This window comes from Epinephelus lanceolatus, chromosome 9 (assembly GCF_041903045.1).
Source record: "Epinephelus lanceolatus isolate andai-2023 chromosome 9, ASM4190304v1, whole genome shotgun sequence".
Taxonomy (NCBI): domain Eukaryota; kingdom Metazoa; phylum Chordata; class Actinopteri; order Perciformes; family Serranidae; genus Epinephelus; species Epinephelus lanceolatus.
In genome coordinates, this window is record NC_135742.1 from 19,696,107 (window position 1) to 19,717,780 (window position 21,674).

At 40.8% G+C, this 21,674-nt stretch overlaps 1 protein-coding gene across 3 annotated transcripts; it reads left to right on the top strand.

Moving 5' to 3' along the window:
* Positions 1–347: 347 nt before the first annotated feature.
* On the top strand, positions 348–20,826 carry ercc8 (excision repair cross-complementation group 8). Of its 3 annotated transcripts, XM_033620021.2 has the most exons (12): positions 348–481; positions 2,056–2,151; positions 2,501–2,602; positions 3,589–3,712; positions 5,973–6,054; positions 8,675–8,743; positions 8,829–8,895; positions 11,242–11,345; positions 12,436–12,560; positions 15,514–15,711; positions 17,443–17,538; positions 19,235–20,826. In XM_033620021.2, exons 1-12 carry the CDS (start codon positions 405–407, stop codon positions 19,298–19,300), a joined length of 1,206 nt encoding a protein of 401 aa, XP_033475912.1. In that variant the 5' UTR covers positions 348–404; the 3' UTR covers positions 19,301–20,826. The 3 variants fall into 3 exon arrangements, with proteins under 3 accessions (XP_033475912.1, XP_078026779.1, XP_078026778.1); XM_078170653.1 differs by lacking the exons at positions 17,443–17,538; positions 19,235–20,826 and having other exon boundaries at positions 14,601–15,656; XM_078170652.1 differs by lacking the exons at positions 17,443–17,538; positions 19,235–20,826 and having other exon boundaries at positions 14,604–15,656.
* Positions 20,827–21,674: the final 848 nt, after the last annotated feature.

Genomic DNA, 21,674 nt, shown 5'->3' on the forward strand with positions numbered 1-21,674 from the left:
TGAGTTGTTTATGCAATGGTTCGTGGGCGGGGAAGAGAACGAATAAACTGTTTTGTGATTGGACGGCTACACTTCACCAGCCAATCACCGCCCTTGTCATAGAATGGACGTTGCGTTCCAACATGGCGGCACACTGTATCGAGCTTCTGTGAAGCTAGGTGAAATAAATGTAAAATAAACAATAAAATATCAAAACATAGTACCCGAATAATATTTACATAGCGCATGAAGCTATTACGGAGCTCTGGGCACAACACCATGTCTTGTTGGAGGCACAAAATTTCGGTTTTTATGAAAAACGTACTTCAGCGTAGTTAGCATGCTAGCCTGAGCTAGGTTAGCTAACGGTAACGCAGATTGACTACGAGCTGACGTTAAGGGCAGTTTCTCTTCAAGTTGGTGCAATGTTGGGGTTTCTGACAGCAAGGCAGGCTGGTCTGGATGACCCTCTGCGACTGAGACGTGCTGAGTCAACGAGAAGGTGAGAGATAATAGAAATATATCAACCAGACAGGACAATAAATACTGCTATGTATGAGGTCATTTATACTCACTATTAATTGCTCAGAAAGAGTAATTCATGTCTCTGTGAGGGACATGGCTTCAAACACCATGCGTGTAGAGTCATAATGTACTGTGTAAGCACATCTTGGGCTTTCTAGTGATGTAACCCACATGGGGGTGTGACCACAGACTGTACATATAATACACGTCTATGGGTGAGAGTTGCAGTCAACAAGTTTTATGGCAGTAAGGGAGATACGTGATCATATTCATGAAGCAATCCTGTTTTTATTATTCAAAAGGACGTTTTTTATTGAGAATCTCAACTATATTGAAATTGTATGTTAATCTTAGGCCTTTAAAAATACCCATGTCCTTTGTGGGGGACAGAGGGACTTGCTTCTTTTCATATTCAACCTTTTTTTCCAACCTTAAGGAAACAGCGTTGAGTGAGACAGGGAAGATTTTGTTCAGATTTACTGAGAAAGAGTCATACATTGCTTTTTGTGTTATACACATGTAAACACACACATGCACACACATGCTATGCATAACACGCACAATACCTTTTAATTTTACAGTTATAAAAAGGTGAATTTAATTATATAGTGTAATAACTGAAAGCATCTGTATGAAGAGAGGGTAACCTCAAAAGCTTGGTCTGTCCCCTACATGTTGAGTTTCAGATGCCTCCATCAGGGCAGAGGTTTTGCCTCCCTAAATGTAGCACAGCGTTACAGATCGTCCTTTGTCCCGTCTGCTATGGCTTATCTTAGCCAGCAGTGACCACTTATTATTCATGATTTACCCCTGACAGTGTGTGATACTGGATTCTGTGTGTTAAATATTGTGCTGTCTGTTTTGTTGTATTCATGACCATTGTCAGTATCTCAAATTGCCCCTCAAGGACATAAAAGTTTTACCTCACCTTGCCTTACCTCACCTTACCTTACCTTACCTTACCTTACCTTGCCTTACCTTAAATGTACTGTACAGTAGTGCACTTTTTGTGGAATGGTCGACCCAATGTCCACTTCAAGGGATATGTCATAAAAAATATTTTTTGAGAAAAAAAATTTTTGCAATGTGTTTATTACATCCCAATTACCTATTAGTTAAATTATGTTTTTTAAAAAAAAGTCAAAATACTTAAACCTGTTCCCTCCCGGCTGTCAGGAAAATATCAAGTCCCATTTTAGGATGTATTAAGTTGTTCCATTGACAGTCTTGTGAAAAGACAAAGAAAGCCTTGAGGTGTAAGGTGGCTAATGCTTGTAAATCACTAAATAGATTACCCTTGGAATCATCCAAAGATCAAAATTAGTCAACAACAGTTAATTTTCTATGGATTAGCTGACTGATTTGTCAAATAATGGTTTAAATGATTAGTTTGTCTCAATGGCAGTGTATCTGTTTGTTGTTTATTTCCTTTCCTCAACATTATTTTCTATTTAATGTTATTTTGATAATCTACTCAGGCTTTAAAGGTCTGATATGAATTAGGCAGTTGTCCAGTGATGCTAAACACTTCTCCTTTCTGTATCTCCAAAGGGTCCTGAGTCTGACGTTGAATCCTGACAGAGACGTGGACAGAGTCCATGGAAATGGCATCAACACCATTGACATTGAAGAAATAGAGGGCAGATAGTAAGTCCACTCAATCTTAATTTATTATTACTGATTTATAGATTTCTCAGTTACAATCCCAAAACTGTAGTGAACTAGTTTTAAACAACCAAATTTATGAATTGGCAGCTGCAGGTTTAACCAAAACAAATGTTTGTGATAAGAGCCCAGTGCAATGGAGATGAATGTCATTTAGTTTTGGTTGTGCAAAGCATGGGGAAATACCATTTGAAAAACTCAAGAGTGTGGACCATTTTGTGATGAGTTTTCATAGAGAACTATTGGCAGTCATTGTTTGGTAGACTGACATTAGAAAGCTGTGTTGGAGGAAGCAATGCCATCTGTAAAGTGAACCCTCTCTGTTGTTTAGCATGTTGTCTGGCGGAGCAGATGGAGTGATCGTCATCTATGACCTGGAAAACTTCAGTGGGAAACCACAATACACATGCAAGGCAGTTTGTACAGTGGGCAGGTAAGTGTCACTCTATTTACTCATTATGTCCACTAGAGGGCAGCATTGCATTAAGCGCTCATAGGATCGTGCCCTCCCAAGCTTGTTCACAGCCATGTCCTCTAGGCCACACATTATAAAGTGAAAGTGCTTGAATGTTTCTTCTCTTATTTGTTAGATGTGTCTGTTTTTAATGGTAATGTGAACAGAAAAAATCCTACTAAATTTTATTCTGTGCACTGTAATAGAAAGCTCTAATTCTGTTGCAGATATAATTTGTGGCCATGTCTGAACAGTCATATTCAATTTTTTTATTTATTTTTTTTCTGTGCCTCCCTGACACATCTGTCATTAAAGCAGTCATACTTCTACTGTTATTATACACATATGACTATTGTCACACAAGTATACTGTCAGATATTAATACATACTTTCAACATATTGTACCACAGTAACCAGAACTATAACTATAATATTATTACTTTCATTAATGTTGTTGTAAGCTACTGTCATTACCTGCATCTCTCTCTCTCTCTCTCTCTCTCTCTGTCTCATTGTGTCATATGGATTACTGTTAATTTATTATGCTGATCTGTTCTGTACGACATCTATTGCACGTCTGTCCGTCCTGGAAGAGGGATCCCTCCTCAGTTGCTCTTCCTGAGGTTTCTACCGTTTTTTTTTTCCCCCGTTAAAGGGGTTTTTTTTGGGGAGTTTTTCCTTATCCGCTGTGAGGGTCTTAAGGACAGAGGGATGTCGTATGCTGTAAAGCCCCGTGAGGCAAATTGTGATTTGTGATATTGGGCTTTATAAATAAAATTGAATTGAAATTGAAATTAAAGCATGCACCTACATGGCTGAACAGAGCTCTAGAGGAACGTAGCATTATGGTTTGCAGAGTGAATATAGCTTTATGTTGCACACAGGACAGATTCACTTACTTAAGCTGTGTTTATGAAGTTGTGTATTAATATGGTCCCATTTTATGACTTTTCTTTTTGATTTAGGTCGAGTCGGTATGTCCACAAGTTCAGTGTAGAGACAGTCCAGTGGTATCCCTATGACACGGGCATGTTTGTCTCCAGCTCCTTTGACAAGACCATGAAAGTCTGGGACACTGAGACACTCAAGGTAAGGAATGTCACCCACAGACTAGGTTACTCCGTGCTACAGTTTTCCTTCGTTGGGCGTGTTTCCTCACTATGTTTGCAGGTTGTTGTTTTTTTTTGGCACTGTGTGTCTTGGAGGCCTGCTGCTTATTGTCTGGCACCTGCGGACAGATGCATAAACTGTGTAGACTCACAACTAAAACTATGTGTACGCACAAAAGCAGAAATATGCATACATATTCTTTTTGTCAGATTTAAATACCATGCGTATGCCTGATTCTGTTTTCTAAATATGGATCACTGTGCTGCTGGGCACCTGTACAAAAGCCTTATATCCACACTGACAGTTAGCCCTAGATGGATGTAGAAATGCTCTTAAACATCCATTTGCATATTAATACTTGCACCCGCTCCACCATTTATTAGAGAAGTTAGAAGGTGCAATTAAGAAAGTGCAATTTAACCGACTGTGTCGCATCAGAGAGGTTCTCCAAGGTCATTAGGCAGTGGATATTTGGAGTGTATGTACCACTGATGTTGTGCCTACATAGTGTTAATGCATCTGGCACTTGGCTGCTACTTTTTTATAAAGTCCCAAACCTCACTTGAGCACTGTAGGGATACACGCCCATAAACACCCCAAACACAGAAAATGAGAAAAGAGACCAAACTCAGATTAAACTATAAAACTAAGCAGTGCTGATCAAATATAAACCAAGATTCTGTTGCCGTATTGCCTATGTGTCACCTGAAATGTTTTCAGAAACATATTTTAGTACATTGTTTGGCAGTAATACAAGAATTTGTGAACAGGAAGTTGGCGCCGTACTGTTTCTTGTATTGTGAAAAACAAAGTCTGAAAAAAATGAGGTCAAACGGTGTAACCACGTGGTGCTGATAAAATATGAACCAAGATTTGGTTTCTGTGTTGCCTATTTCTCGGCTAAAATGTTTTCAGAAACATATTTCTGCTTACTGTTTACCTGTAATACGAGATTGTTTGTTGATTGTTTTTGGACGATCAACACGCATTACATCACCCACCAGCGGGAGCAATTATTGGTCTGGTGCAGCACAGTGCATTCGAGGAGTTGTATGTTTTCTACCTCCTGTGCAAAAATGCTACAGCTCTTTTCCTCCAGTTTCTCTGATCATATGGCACCACATTTCAAACTATATGTGTCTTTCTACTGCATAGACTGCCCAGTTTTGTAAGAAGACCATTCTTCCAGTGGTGAAATAGTTCTTTAAGGGTTACAGACTCTCTCCACCTCCCTGCATTTATAGTTTGAGTGTATTTAATTCGCCAAAAAAAGAGGCAAAACACACAATGAGCAAAGTTAAAAATGATCAAAACCGATCCCCGCAGTATTTGTTGGCGTGAACTCTTTTGTTGTTGATGTTCGTGTAGTGATAATTCTGATATCGTCTAAGCCCTACAGTCAAAAAATGCTGTATAAACTTAGTTAGAATAGAGCTGAATCAATATATAAACTTAAATGGATGTCATTAATGACATTTATTTTCTCATAGCTTCACCACCCTTTCTCTCTTTTTGCTCTTTTCACTATCTCTTCCCCTCTCTTTCTTATTTTCTGCTTCATGCTTGCTACCTTTCTATGCCACACAGTCCCATATGGCAGGCCGTGAGCTGTGCTAGAGTTACACTGGCACCGCGCTTACCTCAAAAGGTCAGGGAAGGGACAGAAAAGAACCACCGACCTTTCATTTGTTTTACTCTGTGCGTTTCTCTCTTTGCGTCCCACACAAACACACACACACACACACTCATGGCTATTAAATAATTTATTGTGGTCATGTATTTGCTCATTAGTGTGTGCTTTGCATCGGTGTGCACATAGTCCGTGTGTGCGTGTGGTATTTTTATGCAAACAGAGCCTCCTCTGTGTGTGTGTGTGTGTGTGTGTGTGTGTGTGTGTGTGTGCCCATTGGCCGGTGCTGGCACACACTGACAGATGGGACACAAAGAGGCTTTTTATATTTGCTGAAGAATTTGCATTGTAACCGCCAGTGCTGCTCGGGTGAGCTGCCTTCTGAGCTCTGAACTGTGGTACGCTCTCTCTCTGCTTTTACCTAATTCATACTCCTGCACTGGGGTGAATTTATACTACAGATAAACTTTAAGGCCAAGGCTTCATTTAAGGTCATGGCTGCATATTTTACCATAAAATTAAGACTTTCATTCCGCGTACATACACAAGTATACTGACCCCCTCTATGTGTCCATCTCCCTCTCTTTCTCTCACGTCCTTATTCTACAGCCTGCTGAGGTCTTTGAGTTTGAGGGCAATGTCTACAGCCACCACCTGTCTCCCATTGCCAGGAAGCACAGTCTCATTGCAGGTATGTGTGACAATGCAGCCACAGTTTTTCCTGATCTCAGTGGTGAAGAGCAAACGAGCTGGAGTATTTGTTGGCATGTCTCTCAGCTTAAAGGCCCAGACATACCAAACCAGAATCAAAAAACTAGTGCTGATGAAGGCCGACTGTTGCAACACCTCACGTAACCTGTCTTGGCCAAAAAGTTGCACTTGAATGCACCGGGAAGACTACAGATCAAGGCCAGCTAGCACGTACGTTATGTGCTTACATGAGAGGAAATAACCAGACATACCAGCAGGCAGTCTGTATTTGTTGTTCAAAAAGGGAAACTGGAAGACTGACAGGATGAAGACACTAGTTAAGCAGTTAGCACATCAACAACACAACTCCATGTTAAAAGAACAATGATATTTAGCATGCACTGGTGGACAGTAACACAAATAAACACAAACTGATTTTGCTAAAGAGCTTGTTTGTTTTAATTTCCATTTCTCTTCTTGTGCACTGAGCTGAACTACTAATCAGAGTGATTTGAATCACCGACGGGCTCCACCGTCTCCGACACAGATTCAGCATGCTGAATCAGCCAAAAACCAGCCAACAAGGGCCAACTAGTGTTAACAGTATGGGACTGACCGCAAAAACTAAGGTGACAGACGCTCACCAAATGCCCGACATTGACCGACAGCCAACCGTCGGCTTGGTGTGTCACGGCCCTAAGACAAAAATCTCATTAGTTACCCTATCTGTCCTCCATTTCTTCCTCTACATGCTTCCTCACAGCACACTGCACTATCTGCCCTCTATTACTTTTACCCCCAGATACAAAGTGACGTGTGCCTGGAGGGGACAGAAGTGGGTCGGATGCTGGTAACACATAGTTTCAGGTTCAAAGACAGTTTTCTGGGGGGAAAAATCGTAAGAATTCTAGGTGCCACCTCATTACGTCACCCAGCAGGACCAACAGGTTTCTCGAACCTGCCGAGTATGTGCCCATAAATGTGCATACACACACAGTTTCTTTGACACGCCTATTTTTTGAAGACAATGACAGTCTCAAGGAAGTTACAGATGCTTGTCAAACAAGTAGCCAACATCCCTGGAGTTTTTTCTTTGATCTGACAAGACATTTTAACAGGATCTGTTACTAAAAAGCACCAACAGCTCGTTCAGTCTGCTTTATTTGGGCTATTCAGATTTTAAGGGCATCCTAATTATGGTCTTTGTTCTGTTAAATTTCACTTGCCCGCTTCCCATGTATAGATTGGTATGTTAGATCATGTTTATCAGAAGCTTATATCATTAAGTTTCCATATTTACCACACCTTATCTGTGAGAACCTGGGACTACAGGTTTTGCCCTTATGAAGCACTGCTCCCTTTTACACACATTGTAGCAAATTAAGCTCACAAATAAGCATGATCTGTAAACTCTGACAGTATTGATTAGTAGAAATGCAGTATTGAAAATGTAAAATTGAGTGAAATTGTCAAATTTGAACATCTGCCTGAATACACCTGTATTCACCCTCTGTCTGAGATGCTCCATTTTAGTGGCTGTGTCTTTAAGACTCTTTCCGAAAAAGCCTGGTCTGTTCTGACTGGCCAGTGTTTACATGTCTTCTACATCTGCGCTCTCTAAGCCCCCTGGGACAGCACCTGGCTTTGAAGCCAAATTAGCACAGAGGCCTCACGTGGAATTACAGCTTCCTGGTCCGTCACATGAGGCCATGGGGCCCAAAAAGGCTTTTTGCCCATTAACATACATTTGGAAACGTATGTCAGCCTCAAGACCCCGTGAAATAACTTGTTTCACTATCACAATTTGATCCATTTGGTCTTCTAATATTTATAATATATGCACAGTATGCAGGATTAAATAATGTTTATATCCGTTCAAGTTAGCATAGGGCTTGACCGGAAGTGAGCTGCTTGGCAAGTGAAAGTTAGCTGCCCAGCTGCCGTAATTCTCCGGTGAGCTTGCTCTTTGGGCCTCACTATACAGAAGATCCAGGTAATTTCATGTCATGGAAATAAGCCTTTTTTTCTGGCTTCATACGCCACTGAGAAACTTTTAAAGGAATGAAAGCTGTGTTTAGTTCTCTTTATATATTCATGCAGCTCTTGGCAACTCTGCTTCGTCATTGCAGCCGAGGACTGACTGTAACGGAGTACAGCGGCACGTTTACCGTGAAAATCACAGATAAAAGCTTTTAAAACCAAAAGCTTTACAACTGGAAATGTGCCAGCAGGAATCTGATGTGAAATCAGGGAGAAATTTACAACATCCGCAACTCAGATTACACGTTTCCCTGATGTTAGCATGTAGCTACATGTAGCAGTGTGTGTAATGTGAACACTTGCAGCGTGCCCTGAGCAGATAATCATATTAAGAAACCCATCACAATCTTAAAAGTAGAAAAAAACATTGTAAACAGAGTATTCAGAATGGTCTGAAGCCTGAGGTTTTTGCTCACAGGGGTTAGTTTTACGTACGTTTACCTCGTTATTTCAAACTTTAATGTTTAATATGAACAGCTGACATTGCAACATTATGTATATGACTGAAAATAAGGAAAAGAATAATAGGTCCCCTTTAAAGATCTTGTCCATCAACTGACTCTTTGTCTCTACGTTTTCAGTTGGCACCAAAGACCCTAAAATCCAGCTGTGTGACCTGAAATCTGGCTCAAAGATTCACATCCTTCAGGGTGAGTGAACCTTTTCACAAATACACACATATATTTTTGCTGCTGTTTTTCCTCACACACATAAACAATAACTTTCCCCGCTCAGGTCACAGAGCAGAGGTCCTGTCTGTGTGCTGGTCGCCGAGATACGAGCACATCCTAGCCACTGCCAGGTAGGCGCTGTTTTAACTGCAGGCCTTTCTGTGGAGAGTCAGCCTCACCTAGTTTGCCCTCAGAGCCACATCAAAGAACAATGTCAGGCACAGGATAATCCCCGCCATGCTGTGTCCCAGCAGCTCTTGTCATCTCAGTTCCTGCCCATCTGGCCACATTGCAGCCCTGAGTCAAGTGTAATGCCACCACATCGCCAGCACTGTGGAACTCTAGTAGCCCTGTCAGTATAGCATATGGTAGATACAGTCCCCACCTGTTTTATGCTACATTAGACCTGCTAATTAACCTATTGGGATCCGTGTGCTGCCTGTCCCTGTGGACTGTAAGTGATTTTGAAAACAACTGGCACAGAGTAGTGTATGGTTTTCTATTGTGGAGCTGCATGTTAATTCCCAACAGAAAACTGACCTTTAAAAACAAACACTGGTGGATATGAAGCTCATCAGTTTGAGCATTTATTGTGTCTTTAAATCTCTGTATTGGAATTAAAAATTAAATATCGCAATATTTTTGACCAAATACCTCTGTATTGATAAGGCATCAATACTGTAGAGTTGACTACTAGTGCTTTCACAAAATATTTGCACAGTAAGATTTTTGATGAAAATTCATCAGTAACTATATATATACAGTACAGGCCAAAAGTTTGGACACACCTTCTCATTCAATGCATTTTCTTTATTTTCATGACTATTTACATTGTAGATTCTCACTGAAGGCATCAAAACTATGAATGAACACATGTGGAGTTATGTACTTAACAAAAAAAGGTGAAATAACTGAAAACATGTTTTATATTCTAGTTTCTTCAAAATAGCCACCCTTTGCTCTGATTACTGCTTTGCACACTCTTGGCATTCTCTCCATGAGCTTCAAGAGGTAGTCACCTGAAATGGTTTTCCAACAGTCTTGAAGGAGTTCTCAGAGGTGTTTAGCACTTGTTGGCCCCTTTGCCTTCACTCTGCGGTCCAGCTCACCCCAAACCATCTGGATTGGGTTCAGGTCCGGTGACTGTGGAGGCCAGGTCATCTGCCGCAGCACTCCATCACTCTCCTTCTTGGTCAAATAGCCCTTACACAGCCTGGAGGTGTGTTTGGGGTCATTGTCCTGTTGAAAAATAAATGATCGTCCAACTAAACGCAAACCGGATGGGATGGCATGTCGCTGCAGGATGCTGTGGTAGCCATGCTGGTTCAGTGTGCCTTCAATTTTGAATAAATCCCCAACAGTGTCACCAGCAAAACACCCCCACACCATCACACCTCCTCCTCCATGCTTCACAGTGGGAACCAGGCATGTGGAATCCATCCGTTCACCTTTTCTGCGTCTCACAAAGACACGGCGGTTGGAACCAAAGATCTCAAATTTGGACTCATCAGACCAAAGCACAGATTTCCACTGGTCTAATGTCCATTCCTTGTGTTTCTTGGCCCAAACAAATCTCTTCTGCTTGTTGCCTCTCCTTAGCAGTGGTTTCCTAGCAGCTATTTGACCATGAAGGCCTGATTGGCGCAGTCTCCTCTTAACAGTTGTTCTAGAGATGGGTCTGCTGCTAGAACTCTGTGTGGCATTCATCTGGTCTCTGATCTGAGCTGCTGTTAACTTGCGATTTCTGAGGCTGGTGACTCGGATGAACTTATCCTCAGAAGCAGAGGTGACTCTTGGTCTTCCTTTCCTGGGTCGGTCCTCATGTGTGCCAGTTTCATTGTAGCGCTTGATGGTTTTTGCGACTCCACTTGGGGACACATTTAAAGTTTTTGCAATTTTCCGGACTGACTGACCTTCATTTCTTAAAGTAGTGATGGCCACTCGTTTTTCTTTAGTTAGCTGATTGGTTCTTGCCATAATATGAATTTTAACAGTTGTCCAATAGGGCTGTCGGCTGTGTATTAACCTGACTTCTGCACAACACAACTGATGGTCCCAACCCCATTGATAAAGCAAGAAATTCCACTAATTAACCCTGATAAGGCACACCTGTGAAGTGGAAACCATTTCAGGTGACTACCTCTTGAAGCTCATGGAGAGAATGCCAAGAGTGTGCAAAGCAGTAATCAGAGCAAAGGGTGGCTATTTTGAAGAAACTAGAATATAAAACATGTTTTCAGTTATTTCACCTTTTTTTGTTAAGTACATAACTCCACATGTGTTCATTCATAGTTTTGATGCCTTCAGTGAGAATCTACAATGTAAATAGTCATGAAAATAAAGAAAACGCATTGAATGAGAAGGTGTGTCCAAACTTTTGGCCTGTACTGTATATAAAAAATCAATAAAAAAATCTATTTTCATTAATTAACCTAGAGAGTGTAAAATAAAAGTATTTCCCTCATTTTCCCTCTAAGTGCAGACAGCAAAGTGAAAGTCTGGGATGTGCGTCGGGCCTCTGGCAGTCTCCTCACTCTGGATCAGCACAATGGAGACAAGTCAAAAGCCTCCTCTGAGGCAGGTACTGTGACCTCTCCCCTTCTCTTTATTGTCCATTGTCTTTTTCCTCATTCATGCAGTGGGTTGGGCTCTTGCCACATGTTTCAGCCTTTATCTATGGAACGCTAAATACAGACATTGAAGGGCATTAGAGCAGAAATTATCGTCAGATGGCCTCCTGGGGTGAAATGTTTGGTGTAAAAAGTTGGGGTTTTGCCTGTATGCTGTTGCAAGGCATTTTCCTGTCATCTATTTCCCTTCTGTCATCCATATCAGTGCCAAATACTGTTAAAGATGGCAACTCAACGATATTGCATTAAAAACTTAAAGTGGTGCTGCACAGACTTAGGGCACATGCACACCAGGATAGTCCAGGAGACTCGGTCTGATTGGGCAGGGAATGTGTATGTGTACATTTACTCACCCCCAGCCTGCTCTGTAACATTTATGGTCCATGTTCACACCATCTTCATGATTGTAATTATATTTTCTGTAAAAAAGTAGTGCAACATCTAATATGTAGCTCTTCCTGCCTGTTGTCCACCATGTCTGTTTCCTCTCAAGTACCATTTGATCACAAACAGATTTGAGAGATTTCCAATTTTGAGAGTGTGGTTGCTCATGAATGGAATCTGTTAGTGTGTGGTGGACCGTTTCGGCCAAATAGTCGCTCTCCACAAACTACAGGAACAAAACTGTTGAATTTATCATTATATATGGTCTCTCACATTTTCAGCATCTGTTGAGGCTTGAAAAATCTTATAGTGTGGGCCAGTCTTTAGCTGGGATTTCTAATAATGTCCATGTTACTGCGGTCAAGTTCACTGAGTGTGTCTCTTTGGGGGAGAGGTCAACATTCTGCACATACACAATCTGTTTATCCAGCCTGAGGCTCTGTTCATGTGTGAGCCAAGGTGGGGTGGGGGATGTCAATGTCTCGGGAAAACCAGTTTGCCAGTTTATCGTAACTAGTCTAGTGTGATAAAAGGAGACAAGGGATTTTAACAACAGTTACACTACAAGCATGCCTTTAATTGATAAGTGAATAGAAACATAAAACAACAAATAAAATGACAGATGCATGTGACCATGTCTCACCTGTGTTTAACCAGTGAACACAGCTCATAACGGCAGAGTGAATGGCCTGTGCTTCACTGGAGATGGCCTCTACCTCCTCACCACTGGGACAGATGACCGTATGCGACTATGGAATAGTGCCACTGGGGAGAACACACTGGTAAGGTCTGGACCATGCAGATGTAGCAGCTGCAGACCCTTTTTATTTATCTTTCCTAAACTAGATCCTTGAAAGAAGTGTAAAGAATGAATTAAACTTGATACCTTTCAGGCTGGTTTTAGAACCTGCAGAATCTGTTCTCGTTTGGTCATCAGCAGTTTCTGACATACAGGTTCAGTCCAGCTGTCTGTCCTGCCCCTCAGTGCTTCTTTTTACACTTATTTTAGATTTATAAATGCTTTCACTTGGATGATGTTCTGTAGAAACACAAGTAGGAATACTATAATTATGCAGATGACATGGATTCTCTAGGATTAATAACTTTAAACAGCATTAGTTGATTTATTTTGCCACTGGGATCAGAAGAATGTCACAGAGCTATCACTTTATCACTGTGTTAAAGGATGTCATGGATAACAAGATGGATAGATAGTTAGTTTAGACAGTCCGTCCATGTGCAGGCTGGTAAACCAAAACAATAACCTATAGGAAACAAACAAGAATTACTAGTGTAAACTTCATTGTTGTAATCCTATAAGTTTTAGTACACTGACATTACCAGCAGATTAGGTCTGTGTGATGTCTTCTCCTCTGGTTTACGTAAGGGAGCAAAGTGTCTGCAGTGAGAGAATGCTGCTGCTGCACGAGTTCTAACTAGGACGGGAGACTACATCAAAACATGTTATTGAATCTGTTACAGCAACCTCCAGGGATTTCTGGACATGACTTTTGCTGTTTCTTGTCATCTATCACTCATGAACATTTTGAAGTTTAGGTGGGGATGTGTTAAAACTGCGGTGAACATGAAAGCCATACTGAAATTTGTGCAGAACACTGTCAAAATGAGCTGCAAACCGAGTATTTTTAAATTATTCTACAAAAACATGTCTTGAATTTGGTTTGAAATTGTGAAATTCAGAGGAAGAAACTGCTGTTTCGTGTCAGTGCCAGATGCATCAGTCAACTCAAACTTGGTGCATGGGGCAGATTCAAAGGTCTGGACCCAGGCAAGATATATATGGAAGCATAATGGATTCACTTTCATTGGTTTATCATCTAATTTTATTTTTATAAATTTTATATTTTAGTTTATTATCTTGTAAATTCCTGTTTTTCTGAATCAACAAGATTATGACCTCAAAAACAGAGTGACATTTTTTTGTCAAGTAAATGCAAATTGCTTCCTTAGAATTATTATTAACAACGGTACTTTCTTTTCTCAACTGTGTGATATTCTCTGGTAGTATTAGCATGTAAGTGAAATGGGAATTAATGTTTGGTTAACAATTACCAACCGCTAACCAACAAGCCACTGTTAACCAAACTGAAAAGCTTTGTTTACATCACAGCTCTTTCAAGCTCTTTAAAGAAAATGCTTTATATCCTACTGTCTACATAAAATAATGGAAACAATTTATATCCAACCCCAAACCACAGAAACATAACCTCAGAGAAGCTGTGCTCATTGCCCCAGGCTCTCACACACTCTCCTGCTCTAATTTCCTGCTCTGCTGCTTCATGCTGCAGTTGCCATGGTGTGCATTTTTCCATCTTTGGGCTGTAGCACAAGACAACTAGTGACTTCAAGGGTAGATGACCTTCTCTCTTGGGCAAAGATCAGAGCTGGATTATAGATGAGGCAGTGGGAATGTATGGTGCACATTAGGAGGTGTTAGAGAAATGCATTGCACAATAAACCTGTTTCACAGGCATGTGTGAACCCTAGTAACACTACACCATCAAGGTGAAGTAGTTTGCTTGTGCCTTTTTGTCTTGATTCCAGGGTCTCTGCAAGTCCTGGAAAAGAGTGTGTGACATTATGTTATCAAAGAAAGAAGTCGAATCCCACACACACTTGTCACCTCTACAATAATTTCTTTGAACGGAGCCGACACAATTTCTCAACACTTATCAACAATTATAAAGTGACACAGTGCTTAATTACAGCCTATAGTCTAAAGAGTTTTCGACCTCATTTAGTGCTATTAAGCTGTTTTTCTTTTTCTATTGCCCTTCTTTCTGCTCCTTTCCTGTTGCCAGTAGACCAAAGCCGTGTGCATGGCTCAACAATTAGAAAGGTATGCCTCTGCTTTTTGTTTTTTTATGGTGTGTCACGTTCAATGTCATGGACGCGTTGGAAAACAAGGTTAGTAAACAGTAGAAAGTGCATGGAGGCCAGTGAGGTGGACTGTATTTTGTGGGAGTGCATCATTTTATTATAGAAGCACATCCTCCTGGGTGTCATATTTCCATCACTGACGATTGGAGCTGATTGGAGCTGGAGCTAAGAGATACTACTAATACTACTATTGCAGAGTCATTTGTCCTGGGAGTGAAAACCGATCGTAACCTTTCCTACTGGATACAAAAGCCAGATATTGGTGGGTGTCTGTGGGTTTTTGTGCAGTGGAAAAGGGGCTTATCTTGTATATGTGCACAAAGACCTACAGGCAAGGATACACAGTCCTGCCAGTGCCACTGGTTTCACACTATTCCAGGTTTCAGGATATAAAATACTTGCAATTGTCCTTGCAAATGTTTTGTGGTTTGTTAGACCTCAAGCATACACATGCATTTTGGTGGGTAACACTGAATATAAACATAACTTTCTGTGTGTTTATGAGAAAACTCCACAGGGCATCTTTAAGCCTTAATTAAAGTCTTAGTTCTGCAGTTGCTTTCATTTTGTTTTTGTTTTTTTATCATTCAAAATCTGTATTATATTCAGTTAAGAGGAGCATTAAAAAGTCTTGAATACAACTGGAGAAATTATTGGCACCCTGGCTTTTTAGTAGCACCTTTGGGGATTAATGGTTGTTGCTTTAGTGCTGTGCACTGAATGGCAAAGGACAAAGCTTCATACCCATGTCACATTTAGTGTAAAAAGTAGTTTATATTTAGAATTATTCTGACATGATCTGAACCCTGTGTGCCCTCACTGTTTGTCCCTCAGGTAAATTACGGGAAGGTCTACAACGAGAGTCGTAAAAGGCTTCAGTTCACAGTGTCGCGTGGCTGCAGCCCAGAGTTTGTGTTTGTGCCATGCGGCAGCTCAGTAGCTGTGTATGCCCTGCACACGGGAGAGCTGGTGACAATGCTCAGGGGTCACTACAACAACGTCGATTGCTGCGAGTTCCACCCAGACTTCCAGGTGAGACACACTGAAGTCCGAAGTGGTGACTGTTCCCTGCATCCGGCCAATAGACCCATCTGTCTGCACTGCAGCTCTGTCTTTGTTTGTATTTCCATCTATTTCTGTTTGTTCTGCCAGACAGGTATAGCTGGTCTCTTGTGCACTCAGAGAATTCAGGTCGGGTTTTTTTTTTTTTTTTTTTGGTCTCTTCAACTGATGTAGTGCAGTAAGAGCTATTAGAAATTTGCAATCACCATGGTAGTCTCAAATGAGCCACTTCCCTCAGATAGATAACATGGTTAGGTCAACATTGCCCGAGCTCTACTGAGTGTTTATAAATGCAAATACAGTCACCTCTTTCATTTTCATGTGTGAGTTTGTGCTCTCGGCCTAAATGTTGACTGTGTTATTTTCAGAAGTCACAGTGAAGGTGTAACTGTCATTAGGTACCCTTGTACAATATAACGTGGCCCAATACAACAGCTCTGCCATAAATTCTGCCTATACAAAGATAATTATGTTTTGATTGACACTGCCAGAGAGGTTTATTTAAGTACAGATTTATTTTTTAGGTTGCATTTTGCAGGACTGCATTACATTGAGAGGTGTGCCAAATATTTGTCCACTCCGTTTACAAACACGAGAAGTACAGAATATTATGACCTCATTAATAAACATAAAATAGAATTACTGCCTTTTCACCTTTATTCACCTCACTTTTTTAATTGTTTAGGCTGATTTGACGTGCACTCTTTCTGTCCCCATATTTGATGTTTTTAATGTCATTATACTTATTTTTATAAGGAAACTACCAAACATAAGTGGTAAAAAGCTTAAAGACCTGAGCGCACGAAACTGACATCAAGGTGAAGACAAAGACCAACTGTTGTGTTGCCTCATGTTGTCTGCCTTATGGCTAAAGAGTTGCACTGGAACACACTGCAAGGACCACAGCTACATTCTGTTCCTGCGTCAAAGGAAATAACTCAATATATGATAGTCTGCATTCATCATTTAAAAAGGGATCGCTGATTTTACAACGGACACACAAATATGCCAGTTCCACAGTTGGGCACATATTGACATAACAGTAATATCTGAACAAAATCAATATTTGTTTTCACTGAAGCTGTTGACTGAGATCAGTACTCTCCAAATACATCTGTAAATCCCTGGTTTAAACATGTTTATCATTCTTCTTACAGTATAAGCAAAACTGGCACTTAAAAAGTTTATCAATATGCTTGTTCAGTTCTTTATTTCTACAGTGTACATAAATAATGACCTTATATGATGTGATTAGGTACATTTAGTTCTACATAATCATTACAATGCCCTCTTCCTTATTAGTCAATGTCAACATCCCATGTGGAACACAGGGTTTGTGTTTATAACAAAGGAATGCAGTTTGACTGCTTGTCACTCTCGAGAGTTTCCTAAGAGAAGATCTAGTCCTGAAACATGTGTTTTACTGCTTTTGGATGCCTTTTGTCTGATGTAATGACACTGACCAGTCCCACGGCACTGAATATGTGTCCCATGTGTTCGCTTGTGTTGTGTGGACGGTTGTATGCGTATTAATTATTTCAATCTTGGTCCCAATTATGCTTGTTAACACAGGTGTTCCCCTGGTGCTGATGTCATTGTTTGGGAGTTCCATAAGGTGGAGGTTGTGCTGCAGCAGCAGCTCTTCTTTTATGTCCTGTAACACTGTGTGACATGGTGTGTCCATGTTGTTATTGTATGTAGGAGCTGTATAGTGGAGGTAAAGACTGTAATATTCTGGCATGGGTTCCTGTCCTTCGTGCCTCAGATGTGGAAGAAGAACCAAAAAGTGCCACTCAGGTATTCAGTTCAATTCAATTTTATTTATAAAACCCAGTATCACAAATCACAATTTGCCTCAGAGGGCTTTACAATATGACATCCCTTCCCATCCCCCCCCCCCCCCCCCCCCCCCCCCCAAATTGATAATTTTATTTGTATAATAATAGCACACCTACGACTACTAATAATAGCACCAGTAGTAGGCATCAGACAGTACCACAGCAGCAGTGCAACCACGCCCCACGATCCAGGCATAGCTGCGATCTGAGAGAACCTGCGAGACAGAAGAGCACAAAGGCTCTGCAGAAAAGCAAAATTAGTAAAGTACTTTATTGGGACATAAGTGTTTGCAAATGGAGAGAGAGATAAGGAGAGACGAGAGAGGTGTATTATAGCAAGTCCCCCTGCAGGCTAGGCCCATTCCAGCCTAACTAGGGGCTGGTTCGAGGCACGCCTGAGCCAGCCCTAACTATAAGCTTTATTTAAGAGGAAAGTCTGAAGTCTTCTCTTACATGTGGAGACAGTGTCTGCCTCCTGGACCAAAACGAAAGGATGTTTCCACATAAGAGGAGCCTGATGGCTGAAGGCTCTGGCTCCCATTCTATTTTTGGAGATTCTGGGAACAACAAGTTACCCTGCATTCTTGGAGCGCAGTGATCTGGTGGGATCATAGGGTACTATTAGCTCTGTAAGATATCACAGAGCCTGACCATTTAGAGCTTTACAAGTGAGAACAAGTAATATAGATATCAATAGTCCCAGTCACAGGGAACATAGTCTGAGTGGGCGGAAGTTCGCTGCAGAGATCAGCCTCTCATTGGGCGGAACGAGCCACCCGCTGAAGTCCCGCCCTACCACCTCCGGTTGTGTAGCAGTTTTCAACCGTTTTCAACGCGTCCTTTACTAACTTTTGCTGTGTTTGATCTTGCGGGGATGTAGCCATTTTTCTGCCATGGTTCGCGTCCTGTAGGCGATATTTTTGTGGGCGTGTTACATCAAAACCTGTTTCCCCCCGGCAATATTTTTGCAAGCGCACCGTTGCTGTGGCACCGCGCAGAATGATTGTGATTGGCTGAAAGAAGTACAAGCAGCCGGGGCGTTTTTTCTCCAATCTCAAAGTGAGAGTCGGCCCAGCCAGACCTTTCTTTTCTTGAGAAAGGTCTGGTGAGCGAGACTACAGGTAACAAGATATGCAAAAGACATATTAGGAAACAATATGGACTTAATTAACGCTCTAAAATGTAAGAGGTTAACTCTCACTGTCAAGTGTTTCATGTCATCATGTTATCTCAGTGTGAACACACTGGTTTACTGATGTCTTCTTAACTTTCGTTTCTTTTATTTTGTCTTTGTGGTAGAAATGACATCATAGACAAGCAGCCCATCATCTTAGGAATTTAGATGATGACACCTCAGTATTATCCAGCACATACCGATACACAAACAAACACTGAAATACTCAATCATCATTACTCAACTCTGTCATGCCCTTTCTACATTCCAGTAGAGCTGATCAAATTACAAACAGCAAGAGTTAAAATGGAAACAACAGTCAGTTATGTACAAATTCAAGTCAGGCAAATTTAAAAAGTGTATATCCATTATATACCCATGTGATGTGTTTGCATATGTGTTGTCTTTGTAGTGGATCTATTTAAAGACAAGTATCTCTATTCAGAGATGATATTGAGGCAAATGTTTTAATTTATTGCAGGCTGTGGCTGACCGGTCATCAGTGAACCCTGCCTTTCAGGACGCGTGGAGCAGCGATGAAGATTAATGCTGGTGTTTTCTATATGCGGACAAAGTGGACGTGCAGGTGTCTCACTGTGCAAATATGCACACATCCTTCACAATTAACTTGTCAAAAAATGACAGGTCGCGGGACACGTGTGAAGATAATGACAGGTTTAGGAAAATCACTCCTGTTTGATCATTGCAAACAAAGATGAAGGCCTTAAAATGAACTGTTTAAACAGCTGTATGACATAATTAATGTGCACAATGTTATAGATAATGTTTGTTTATTGTACATTTGAGATAGCATTATCATTGTTGTTGTGCATTTTTATTTTATTTGAATATAAAGCCATCATGGTCCTTGGTATGCATAGCAAGTTCATGTTGCTAAAGTCCTCATGACCTGTTCCACACCATTTTTTTCAGTAATTTACCATAGTCATGGAAGATATCTGCAAATTACAATATGCTGACTGTTTACAGATTTGGAGGTTTTGAGACCAGCAAACTTTAATTTCTCAGCACGCACACACCTGTTATGATGCTGACACTGTATGAGGTTGAGATAAAGGGACATAAAAGAGCTCAAAGTGACAAAGATTGCAAACTGGTTTGTAAGCAGTAGTGCTGACAGTCTTTTGGTTTGTGTGTTTCTGCACCTGTGTTGAAAAGAGACTACCCATAATCCTCACATGGGAGTAACCAGGTATTCAAAAACACTCTTGTTGTCATTCCTGGCAAAATTTGCATTTGTTTATAAGTTCTGCTGTCAGCCCCGGCTGAAACTAGCAGCAAGGAGTGATACTGAGACCTTTCTCTCTGTCCCACCCTCCACACAGTTTTACATATTGCCCTGTTAACCATGTGGACACCAGGGACCCAAACAAGGCTTAAAGGGACCCCAAAATCTCAAATACAGTACAATACAATATATATATTTTATTTCTTACCTGTAGTGCATTAATGGTGTCCTCCTGAGCTGAGCTGTAACATTAGCTAGCTCAGTGGTGCTAGCAGTATCGGACTATTATTTAAATATTGCTGTCAATGAGTAGATGTGCAGTGATACAATTGGCAGGTGTAGTTCGGTAGAAAGAAAATAGTTCCTGCGTGAAACTGCTCACAAAAAGGTCTGTGGATTATCTTAAGTAACCGGGCCATGATTACTGGAGACATTGGTGTTGAGTTTTTCAAACGTCCATTATATTGGAGAGAAGGCAGACATCTTTATAGCTGATATCGCCAACACTCAACAACTCACACCACAACAATCTGGAAAAATGTGCATTTTTGATTGTGGGATGAACTGTCCCTTTAATACTGATCCCACCAAAAACACATCACAGTGATCAACATTGTTGTCCTTTTGAAATACACATTATTTCTGGCATATCAATCCAGCGAACACTAAATATCGAGGATACTGTTTCCTGTTTCTGTCTTCATCATTACATAATGTGCCAGTCAGTTGGTTTTTTTTTACCCAAATTACTTGAAGTGTCTTGAATTGTACAGTTTTTAACTTGTGTTATAATAAAAGCAGTGGGAATGCTACCAGATAGAGAATTTTCTGTGTCCATTGGGAATTTTGTTTCGTCTTCGGTTCCACTGACGTGCGGGGTGCCACAGGGATCTATTCTTGGTCCTATTTTATTTTCACTTTATATGGTCCCATTAGGACGCATTATCAGTCATTTTAATGGAGTATTCTTCCCAGTTACACTGATAACATCCAAATCTACCTGTCCTTTAAGCCAGATAATGTTAGCTGTCTAAGTGCTTTAATGGACTGCTTTGCTGCTATTAAGAAATGAATGACTTGTACTTTCCTGCAGCTAAACTCAGACAGGACAGAAGTAATAGTCTTTGGCCTTGATCACTTAGCAAGGAAATTACAACCCTTTATTGGTCCTTTGGCAACTAATTTAAAATCTACAGCAAGAAATGTAGGTATAACTTCTGATTCTCAATTGAACTTTGAAGCGCAAGTCAATAATCTCATTAAATCCTGCTATTTCCACCCAAAGAAATATTACCAAAACAAATCAGCTGTGTCTTTTCCTGACCTACAAAAGCTTATTCATGCTTTTGTATTCTCATGCCTCGACTACTGCAACGCACTGTTCATATGCCTCATTAAACCTCCAGTAGCTCGGCTTCAACGAGTACAGAATGCTGCTGCTCGTATTTTAACTGGGACAAATCGTAGGTCACATATCAATTCAATTCAATCAATTCTCGCCTCCCTCCATTGGTTGCCAGTTAACTTGATTTAAGATTCTTTTAATAGCTTTCAAAACTCAACAAGGTTTAGCACCGAGTTATATAGCTGAGGTTCTGACTACCTATGGTCCAAGTTGCGACCTGAGATCCTCAAGGCCGGTAACTAAAGGTGAGCAGGCTTTTGCCATCAA

Bases quoted from the DNA above. Each gene is read 5' to 3' on its own strand.
- ercc8 (XM_033620021.2), top strand. From the start codon at position 405: ATGTTGGGGTTTCTGACAGCAAGGCAGGCTGGTCTGGATGACCCTCTG. The intron at 2,603-3,588 runs GTAAGTGTCACT...TTTTTGATTTAG, and splicing joins GCAGTTTGTACAGTGGGCAG to GTCGAGTCGGTATGTCCACA. The intron at 6,055-8,674 runs GTATGTGTGACA...CTACGTTTTCAG, and splicing joins GAAGCACAGTCTCATTGCAG to TTGGCACCAAAGACCCTAAA.